General features: G+C 26.5%; 1 protein-coding gene across 1 annotated transcript; it reads right to left on the minus strand.

The window, feature by feature from the left end:
* Positions 1-526: 526 nt before the first annotated feature.
* LOC145948241 (uncharacterized) lies at positions 527-8,997 on the minus strand. Its single transcript, XM_083057979.1, has 9 exons — positions 8,502-8,997; positions 7,878-8,330; positions 7,404-7,649; positions 6,917-7,163; positions 6,740-6,864; positions 5,972-6,322; positions 5,849-5,857; positions 4,889-5,761; positions 527-612 (listed from the first exon to the last, which is right to left on the minus strand). Exons 1-9 carry the CDS (start codon positions 8,995-8,997, stop codon positions 527-529), a joined length of 2,886 nt encoding a protein of 961 aa, XP_082914105.1.
* Between the last annotated feature and the right edge of the window lie 3,120 nt (positions 8,998-12,117).

Below are 12,117 nucleotides of genomic sequence, written 5' to 3' on the forward strand. Positions count from 1 at the left end.
TTTATATATATAGTTATATATATAATTATATTATATTTATTTTTTTCTTTAAAACAGTTGATCCACCATATCTAATTGTAAACAATTTAACTGACTTAGGGCCGGTTGTTCCAACTTCTTGGTAAGTTTTACTCGACAGATAGTATATCTTCGTCTCTTTTTTAGTACTTATCTGAAAAGAGACGAAAATATGCTACCTGTCGGGTAAAACTTATCAAGAAGTTGGAACAATCGACCCATAAAGAAAATAGAAGGGCATATGGCACTATCAAAATTATTAAAAGGAATACGTACTCCGAAAAAAAGAATTTTAGAAGAAAATACGCAAAAAGTATAAAATATACATAATAATTATTTTTTATTGACCATTCGTATTTTCTCAATTTCTATTCTTTTTTAAACTTTCTCATGTGTATCCTTACTTTTATTCTTATCTTTTTTCTTCACTACTTTTTTCATCACTATCTCTTTCTCTTTTGTTTCGTATCCTCCGCAATCTTCAAAATTTTTTCAATCTTCGATTCTGCTACGTGCTTCTTCTCGAATGTTCCTTTTCGCCAGCCGCCATACTCTTCTTCGCACTGCGACTTTTTAATTGTCGATCAATTTGTCCTTGAAGAAAGACAACCTTATTTTATTATTCTATTATTATCTTTCTTTTTATTATCTTATTTTAAATATTTATATGAATAGAATTATAATATGTAGAATTAATAAATGCCACTTGGCGTCTAGAACAAAGCCACTTTTTGAGTGACTTTGATAAAGTTTTTTATAAAATTCAATATACATGAGTAAATTATTATACGATTAAAATTATTTGATATCTGTATAAATTTCCAGTATCGATGATTACTAATTCGCAATTAGAATTATAAAATGCAAAATGATGAATCCAATACGCGATTGCTATATACAATAACAGCAATATTTTTTATTTTATATTCGATGCGAATACATGTAGTATTTCTTTGTATTATTTTTTATAGAAAAGATAAAAAAATTGAACTTTTAAAGATAAATTAAATTTAAATGAAAAAATTAAAATTTAATTCATCCTTAAAAGTTCAATTTTTTTACTTTTTCTATAAAAAATAATATAAAGAAATACTACATTTTCAATAAATATAAAATAAAAAATATTGCATATGTAGCAGTCATATTGGATCCATCATTTTGCATTTTAGAATTATGATTGCAGAATAGTAATCACTGACATTGGATAAAGATATTAGATCATTTAAATCGTATAACAATTTAAGCTTGTATATTAAATTTTTTTTAAAACTGTCAAAATTACTCAAAAAATGATTTTGTTCCATCCGTCAAGTGGCATTTAATACTAAAGTTAGAATTAGACTCTTCTTACGTTTACGTATATAGATTTCGACAAATTTTGGTTTGAGTCATTTGCGTTATCGTGTACAATGATGCATACATATATATTTTTTTTTAAATAAAAATTATATTAATATTTTAATGAAATAATAATTAATATTTTTAAAATTATTAATATTTTAATGAAATAATAATTAATATTTTAATGAAATATAATAATTAATATTTTAATGAAAAATTACAACTAACAAGTACACGTTACACGCAGTGCATGTAACATGCATATTAAATATGTGTATACAATAGTTATATATCTGAAATGTTTAATTGGTTTTGTAATCGCGCGTTAATAGATTTTATATAATATAAAATAATAAAAAATAAAAAAATAAATATAGAAGGAGGTTTGTAATGACGACCAAAAACTGGACTAAATTGAATTCATTTATTAGATAATTTTATCTAATAAATGAATTCAATTTAGTCCAGTTTTTGGTCGTCATTACAAACCTCCTTCTATATTCTTTACGACTGGCGAATTTTTAAAAAATATATTTATATTATTTTTAAAAAAAATATATATTATTATTATTTAAAACAATATATATTATTATTTAAAAAAATAAATAATATAAAATTAAATGGTTTAACCATTAGTAGTGCGTATACCTGGTAGTGTATATTGGAACATGCCTAATATCAATAAATTACTATGTTATCTGTGATATACATAATTACATACAATATGTATAACTACAATATAATATATGTTATATTATAAATATTACATCTAGTTATAGATGTAGTATGGAGTACATCTATTTACATCTATTTAGATGTAATATTTGTAATATAAGACATATATGTTATATTGTTATAATATTGTAATTATATCCCAGATAGTACAGTGATTTATTGATAATAGGCATGTTCCGATATACACTACCAGTACTGAAATTTATAGTTTACGTTATATATATTATAAATGTTTAGTACTGGTAGTATATCGGAACATGTCCATTAATTGTAACTAACATATATGTTATATGCACATTAATTACATATTACAACAATTATTTATCTTTTGGGGAAGACATGTTAGATAGCCACAAACTAATACTCACATGTGTTATGCTATATTACACGCCAATTTACTGCTTTTTTTTTCTTTGTATTATTCATTTATATCTCCATCGCACTTAGTATGTACATTCAACATAGCTTGAGCTCTGTAAAATAAAAAATGTTAATTTGAATACTATATATATATTAGTTACAATTAATGGACATGTTCCGATGTACTGTCAGTATTAAAAATTCATAATATATGTAACGTAAACTATAGATTTTCAGTGCTGGTAGTATATATCAGAAAATGTCTAATATCAATAAATTACTGTACTATAATCACAATATAATATGTTATATTGTAATTATATTTTAATTATATCCCAGATAACAGTGATTTATTAATATTAAACATGTTCCGATATACACTGCCAGCACTGAAAATCTATAGTTTACGTTACATATATTATAAATTTTTATTGCTGATAGTATATATTAACGTGTTCATTATAGGATGATGTAAAATGATGAGTGAGAAATTACAACTAATATGTATATTATATATGCAACATGTTAGTTGCAATTAATGGACATGTTCTGATATACTGCCAATATTAAAAATTTATAATATATGTAACGTAAACTATAGATTTTCAGTACTGGTAGTGTATATTAGAACATGCTTAATATCAATAAATCACTATGTTATCTGTGATATAATTATAATATGTATAACTACAATATAATATATAAATATACATATATATTATATCCCAGATAGCACAGTGATTTATTGATAATAGGCATGTTCCGATATACACTACCAGTACTGAAATTTATAGTTTACATTACATAAACAATATATAAAGAATACACGTCTTTCATTAACACGCGATTAGGGAAAGATCACAAATCAATACTCACGTGCTGTATTACATGCGGCATATCTGTTATTTCTTCTCTTTGCACTATTCTTATCATGATACTGCGTTGATTACATGATGACACTTCATAGTTGATCGCATGGATATAATTATTCACACGTACTTTCCTATGAGATTCTAAGGTCTTTGCGTTACTTCGCACAGTACTTTCATCACGATTGAAATGGCTTCTGCACACAGGATGCGGTAAAGCTTGCCACGCGGTAAAGCTTGTCACGCGATAAAGCTTACCACGCGGCAAGAAGAAACGCAGTGGCCAATCAAATACTTGCTTATATATATATATACAATATATAAGCGATTTTTGGCGTCATTCTGGTATAGCAACCAATGTGTACCAGAATGTGTATCGAACCAATGAGAATCGAATATTTCGATTTTGGTACACATTGGTTATTATAAATTAATATTATTTAAATATATATTTAAAAAAATTTTTAATTATTAAAATTAATATAAAATGCTCTTTTTTAGATGCAGAATAAGAAGAGTTGCGGCAATGCATCAAATAATGTTTGAGTTTTTATTTTAATTAAATTTTAATGTTAATTTTAATTAATCTTTAATGTTTAATTTATGTAATTGATTTGTTAAAAAAAAAATAATTATATGTCATCTTTAATATTTATATCTATTTCTCTTTGTTAATATTCAACATATTGTTTTTACATATTATTATATTTTTACTTTAATTTTGAAAGTATACACTACTCTTTAAAAAAAATTATTTTTTATTAATAATAAAAATAAATATAAATATAAATAATTTTTAAAATAATAATTAATAATTATTTAAAAAATGCATAATAATATTCTAAAGTAAATTCTTTAAAAAATGTTTAATTTTAATTTATATATATATATATATATATAAATAAACAGTAAGAGAGATATTAGAAAGTTTAATAAATAACATAATTATTGTAAATAAATATAAATAAATAAATATAAATAAATTTAAATAAAAATATAAATGTACGTATATAAATAAGTATAAATAAATATAAATAAATATAAATACCATTTCTTATTATTATAATAACATTAACATTTATACAATTAATAATAATTGACAATTAATAAAAATAATAAACCATAATTATTGTTAATATTACATAACAAGTATTAATATACTGATAACATATTTATTTCTTAAATTAAATTAAATTATTTACTTTGTTATTGTTATTTTAATACAAATAATTTTTTATCAGATTTGAAAAGCCAAAAAAATTAAATATACATTTCCTTATATACATAATTTTTTACGTATCTATTATTTCGTTGATTACCAAGGTAAACTCTTAATGATTGCCAAGAACGAACTCGTGAAAAAGCAATATAAAGTTGCCCGTGATTAAAAACATCTTTACAAAGATCTAAACCAATTTTATCAAACGTTTGTCCTTGCGATTTGTTAATTGTCATAGCAAAAGCTAATTTTATCGGAAACTGTCTTCTGGAAAAAGTAAAAGGATATATATTTTTACAATATAATGTTATACGATTTAAAAACACAATATCTCCTGCTTTGTCACCTGTTAAAATCTTACACTTTAATAAATGATCTCCAAATTCTATAACCATTAATCGTGTTCCATTGCAAAGACCTTCATTGATACTAAGATTTCTAATCAACATAATGATACAATTTGGTCTTAAACGCAATTCATGTGGAGGAAGAGATGATGGAGATAAACTATTTAAATATTCTGGTAACAAAACTTCACCAATGTCACCATTGTCACCATTTATAGCACTGTCTACACTTGTATAAATTCGTTCATTAACTATATCTAATAATTCAACAACTTTCTTATTGATTTCATCTACGTCAACATTTCTTGCAGAAAGTATCGCACATTTAGCTACTTTGACAAACTCCTTTTTTCGTATTAAATCACCATATGTATCTTCAACAATATCAGCATTAATAGGTACACAACATTCAGGAATTTCTATATTATCATTTAAATCATTTAATTTGCCATCTCCCATATCCAATAAAAACTTTGCAAATTCAATTTCTTCTTGAAGAACTCGTATATTTTGGGTTAAAGAAAATTTTACGAAATGTCTCCAAGTAGAACTAAATTTAATAGAAAGATTTACAATTTCACTTCGAGTAGCATGTAATTTAATAGGTAAAAGTTGTCTGAAATCACCACCCAATAAAACAATTTTTCCGCCAAAGGGAAAATCATTATTCATAATATCACGCAATGTTCTATCCATAATTTCTAAAGCATATCGTGGTGCCATTGGTGCTTCATCCCAAATAAAAACATCAGTTTCCTTCAAATATTGAGCTTCTTTAGTTTGTATTTTAATAGCAGATGACGAATCAGCGAATAATGGAACCGGTAATCCAAATGTCTTATGAACTGTTTTTCCAGTAGGTAATAATGTCGCTGCAATGCCCGTAAAAGCCATTGTACACACATGCTTATTTCTAATTCTAGCTAAATGATAAATAGTTGTGTATATAAATGTTTTACCTGATCCACCTGGACCATCAATATAAAAACAATTATGATTATTACTTTTATTGTCTAATCTATTTAATAAAAGATCAACTATCTCTTTTTGCTTCTCATTTAATTGTTTGTATTGTTTGGTGCCTATTTCCATATCTTCATCAAATGTCATGTAATCTTCCTCTCCACTATTTTCTATTAACTGTTCCATTTGTGGAAAATCAGCAAGACTTTTACCTTCAGCACGAAGCATACTATTAATTTGCATATAAGCTTTATTTTGTCCTTGTAACATACCAAAATGTCGAACATAATCCTCAGACATTGCTTCTTTAAAATTTTCCCACAACTCTTCAGGATGTAATGGTTGACAATGTAATAATAAACGTACAAATAATCTACGAAGTTGTCGAGGCATCATCCATGCAACAGCTTCATTCATAGCTCGTTTCCATTCATCATCATCTTCGATTAAACCTAAAGCCAAACATGCCGCTGAAAATGATTGACAAAATTCTCCATTTACAGTTTTCAAATCATTAAAACTTGTAGCCCCCTTTACTGTAAGTAATAATAATCGCAAATGATATAATTCTGTTTGTGCTGGACTAACGGAATATATTCGTCCTACACAATTAAAATGACTTTTGCGTTTAACCCAACGCAATATATTTCTACAATTATTTTTTTCTTTTTTAAATGTATAATAGCGTGGAATTTCTATATATAAATATTGTCTTGCTTCTTCATCTCGTAAGTTCAATGAGAAATAATCTATTAACATAGTAACTTGATTTAAAGCAGATGTCATGACGTCGTCAATATTTTCATTTTCGATTATAATATTTTGTTCATTAGGAAGATGGACTGGCAAACGCATTATAGTATGACTTTTATCTTGTAACTTTTTACCAAGAATACGCCAAATGGCTTCTACAGGTCCAACATAACGAGCTTCGATATAATTATGTATCTCATCATGATCAATAATTACATTTTCTGTTACTGGTTCAATGATTATAGCAGCAACATCGTGTCTTTATAAATATATTTATACAAATATTTAACCGATTTAATACTTGAAACTACCTCAATTGGTTAATATGACAATTAAATATAATCGATAAAATAGGACAATATGGAACAACATAACGATTATCAACTTTATATCCGCCAGGACGTTCAAAATTTTTATCATTATCTTGTCTACGATAATAAGGATAAGCATTTTCATCCATTCTAGTCTCTTCGAGAAATGGTTTTGGAAAGTGTTTCGAACAACGTCCATCTACCAAGCACCAATCGCCACAAGGTCCATGAATCATATGTTTCATAACTATATCATGTAAAATACGATTTTCATCAGGATCAGGAATTTCAGCAAAAATGTATTTATCAACAATTTGTGGAGTTGTTATTTTAAAATTGTATTTTAAAGTAATCAACAAATGAATATGTGGCAAACCGCGTTTTTGAAATTCAATAACGTATACAAATGCTGCTACTTCACCAAAAAATTTTTGCTTTACAATTAAATCAATTAAATAATCTTTTTTAATGTTAAAAACACGAGCACAAATATCAGGTCTATCAGAAGCTTGTTGACCAGACAATAGATTTTCCTCGATTTCACGCCATTTTGGATTGCAAGTCATAGTAATAAAAAGATCTGGCTTACCAAATTTACTAACAATTGCCATTGCATCTTGATAATGTTGTAACATATTACGCGGCGATCCAATAAACGTGGAAGGAAGTATAATCATTTTTCCAATACGTCCATTTAAGTTATTCGCCGTAGTTTGTAAATAATCTCTTAATCCTTGGTATGTTTCGGAACGTAATTCTTTTTGATGATTTTTACAATAATCAATTCTATCTTTTTCCATTTTTACATAACTATCTACAAGCCATTGCTGAAATAAGCGACGTCCTAATAAAAAAACATTAAATTCATCACGAATAGCCATACGATATTTAATATATTGTCCTCTAGTTATTCGTCTATCACTATTTATTTTTGTTAAATAACGATGCCATCCTTGAGTACCATATGGATAAAACAATGGATATATCCATGGTTCAACATTTGGATCCATAATACTAACATTTTGTAAAGTTTTAGTATTTCTATTACGTATTGTAACGTATGACTCTGGAATTTCTCCATCAGCAGTAGTACAAAAAACAGCAGCAACTTCATTAGTTCTTTGAGCATTATATCGACGTCTATCCATACCTGGTTTTAAAGTAAATAATAATTGTAATTCAGGTAATAATTCACCTGATTCCGTTTGTAAACGTCGTTGATTTTCTAATTCTTCACCCATCATTTGATAAGATTGAGCAAATACATTAAATTCTCGCATTATTTGTTCAAGGTTTTGTACAATTTCAAAATCTAAATATGAATTTTGATTAAGACGATGATCTATGGCTTCATTTGAATCCACAATAAAAAGTTGACCATAAGTAGGACTTTCATTTTGTGCAGCATATAATGCTGTATTAATTTGATAATAAATTTGTCCTTGTATTTTGAAACAATATGGTCGTCTATTGTTAAAGTTAATTAAATTAGCATTAAATGATGCAAATGAAAACGAACTATTATAACTACGAATATGTTTAAAAAAATCATTAGATTTTATATGACTACCATCGAATAAATTACGAAGTAATTGAGGAAATTCAGGTAATGGTTGTAAATGTACTGCACCATGATTGCAACAATCGTGAAATGAGTTTCCTTTGTTAGATACTTTTTCAGATCCAAAATGCTTTGCTTTGCAATGAACACAAGATACGTTCATAGAACCAATATAATATTCAACAACATTACTAATTGACATAGTATTATTATTATTTAAGCGAGGTTGATTTCTCTGTCCTGAACGATAACGAGATTGACATTCTGCAGAACGTTGCTGGCATACTGATGTAGTATTTCCAGAACTTTGTCCAACTATTTCTTCATCTAATTCTATTATATGATTATTATGTATTGTACCAGCAACACAATGATTTCTGTTATCAACTGATTTTAGTATATTATTTCTTACTTTTACAATTTGGCGACGACAATGTTGATTCTCTGCTTTTCTTTCACGACATCGTCGTTGAAATTCTTCTTCTTCTTCTAAAGTACGTTGTATTTTGCGTTTCGGCATTTTACGAAATATTTAATATTTATAAAAATAGATATATTACGCTATTTATATATATATATATATATGTACGTCCAAAGGCAGTTTTCAGGACGTTTTCTAAAAACATGATATTTGTGGATAATAGCGTAGTAAATTCTGTCTGGAATACTTTTTCGTCAAAAAAAGGCAGTAATTTTGGCACTATTTTAAAATTTATACGGATTGGCACTTATCAGGTCAACTATTTATTTAACTAAAGCAACATATATCATTTTATTTAATGCTTGTATTTTAAAGATTTTACATTTACTAGTAGTTTTTCATTAATTTTGTGTTGTAAAAAAGAAAATTATCAAAATTATATACAATTTTTTCCCAAGTCCTCAATTCTACCTTTTAACCGAATTATTCTTTATAGAAAAGGCAGTTTACAGACTATTCATTTTTTTAATAAAAAACAAAAATAATTTATTTTACCAAAAATTTTTTAATATTATATGAAAAATTATGTTAATCCTAAGTGTAATAAAGTACTAAAATCCAGTATTAAGTAGAAGCAGGGTAAAATTTTGAATAAAAATGCAGGTTCTGAAACCAACCACTTCTTCAAAATTATATTATATGTTAGAGCAGATTTCAGGTCTCATAATTTTAAATATGACATTGAAAACAAAACTATTAAATTCTTATAAAAACTGTTAAAAAACAAAAAATGGTTCAAGGAAGATTAAAATTAAATTATCTGAAAACTGCCATTTCGCAGTAATATATAGATCTGGAAACTGCCATTTTACTTATATTATATATAAATTTGAAAACTGCCATTTTACTATTATATATAAATCTGAAAACTGCCATTTGAGCAAGAACTTTAATACTTTCGGCTTTCTAGACGTAATTTCAATACTTAATGAAGTTCATGCTACACGTTTAGCTTTATATTTTATTATCAGTATTTGGCGCACTATCGGATTAACATAATCCACAATGTTCATCGGATTTTGTCAATCTACAGAACGAAATCGGGTCTGAATGAAGAATTCATAGGAAATGAATTTTATTTTACAAAATTACGAAAGTCATTGTTTTTTATGATGGGCACATATCTATTAATGTAATTATTTAAAAAGACTCATTAATTTTGGTCTTCTATTAACGAAAATTCAACGGTCTGAAAACTGTCATTTTACTATTATATATAAATGTGAAAGCTGCCATTTTATCTTATATATAAATCTGAAAATTGCCATTTGAGCATGAACTTTAATACTTTCGGCTTTCTAGACGTAATTTCAATACTTAATGAAGTTCATGCTACACGTTTAGCTTTATATTTTATTATCAGTATTTGGCGCACTATCGGATTAACATAATCCACAATGTTCATCGGATTTTGTCAATATACAGAACGAAATCGGGTCTGAATGAAGAATTCATAGGAAATGAATTTTATTTTTAAAAATTACGAAAGTCATTGTTTTTTATGATGGGCACATATCTATTAATGTAATTATTTAAAAAGACTCATTAATTTTGGTCTTCTATTAACGAAAATTCAACGGTCTGAAAACTGCCATTTTACTATTATATATAAATGTGAAAACTGCCATTTTATCTTATATATAAATCTGAAAACTGCCATTTTACTATTATATATAAATCTGAAAACTGCCATTTGAGCAAGAACTTTAATACTTTCGGCTTTCTAGACGTAATTTCAATACTTAATGAAGTTCATGCTACACGTTTAGCTTTATATTTTATTATCAGTATTTGGCGCACTATCGGATTAACATAATCCACAATGTTAACTGTGCTCATCGGATTTTGTCAATCTGCAGAACGAAATCGGGTCTGAATAAAGAATTCATGGGAAATGAATTTTATTTTACAAAATTACGAAAGTCATTGTTTTTTATGATGGGCAAATATCTATTAATGTAATTATTTAAAAAGACTCAATAATGTTGGTCTTCTATTAACGAAAATTCAACGGTCTGAAAACTGCCATTTTACTATTATATATAAATGTGAAAACTACCATTTTACTATTATATATAAATATGAAAACTGCCATTTGAGCATGAACTTTAATACTTTCGGCTTTCTAGACGTAATTTCAATACTTAATGAAGTTCATGCTACACGTTTAGCTTTATATTTTATTATCAGTATTTGGCGCACTATCGGATTAACATAATCCACAATGTTCATCGGATTTTGTCAATATACAGAACGAAATCGGGTCTGAATGAAGAATTCATAGGAAATAAATTTTATTTTACAAAATTACGAAAGTCATTGTTTTTTATGATGGGCACATATCTATTAATGTAATTATTTAAGAAGACTCATTAATTTTGGTCTTCTATTAACGAAAATTCAACGGTCTGAAAACTGCCATTTTACTATTATATATAAATGTGAAAACTGCCATTTTATCTTATATATAAATCTGAAAACTATAAATTCAAGACTCGCATGTTACCAAAACTTCAAGAAAATAATTCACTTCTGTTTTTATTCATATGATAGCTTCTGCACACATGACGCGACAACGCTTGCCACACGACAAAAATAATGCGGTAGCCAATCAACTTACAATTTTTCCAGATCGACAGATTAATGAGATTTTAGTAGTTCATAAGAAGTTTATATATAGCAGTAAAATAGCAGTTTACAGGTCACTTAATTTTCAACAAGGAAATATCAAAATGTCTAAATATTGATCCTATTTTAAAATATTCTTAATTATTCTTTTTTGAAAAAACAAACTAAAATTGTAATTTTCCCTTAATCATTTATTTATGTTTGCAAACATGTCCAACGGCAGTTATAAGAACTTAGCATATTTGATGTACTAAAAGACTATATATTCACTTTATATAAGGTTTACCAAGTAGTTAGTATTGTAACTAAATTATTCATAAATATATACAGGATATATAAAGCTTACCTTGCAAATAATAACAGTTGTATATATTTAGTATAAAAATTTTGTATTTATTGGTACTTTTAAGGACTTTATATAAAGTAATGAAAGATTGGTAGTTTTCAGAACAGTCCTTAAAACTGCCGATAAACATATACAGCTTTCAGGACCGACCTGAAAAACACCAAAAGTCCTCGAAACTGCCGATT

Source organism: Prenolepis imparis, unplaced genomic scaffold, assembly GCF_030444845.1.
Source record: "Prenolepis imparis isolate NDT839.2.m4 unplaced genomic scaffold, iyPreImpa1.0 SCAF_294, whole genome shotgun sequence".
In the NCBI taxonomy this organism is placed as follows: domain Eukaryota; kingdom Metazoa; phylum Arthropoda; class Insecta; order Hymenoptera; family Formicidae; genus Prenolepis; species Prenolepis imparis.

Bases quoted from the DNA above. Each gene is read 5' to 3' on its own strand.
- LOC145948241 (XM_083057979.1), bottom strand. From the start codon at position 8,997: ATGCCGAAACGCAAAATACAACGTACTTTAGAAGAAGAAGAAGAATTT. The intron at 7,650-7,877 runs GTACTCAAGGAT...AAACATACCAAG, and splicing joins TCCATTGTTTTATCCATATG to GATTAAGAGATTATTTACAA. The intron at 7,164-7,403 runs GTGCTCGTGTTT...TACATGATATAG, and splicing joins TTCTGATAGACCTGATATTT to TTATGAAACATATGATTCAT.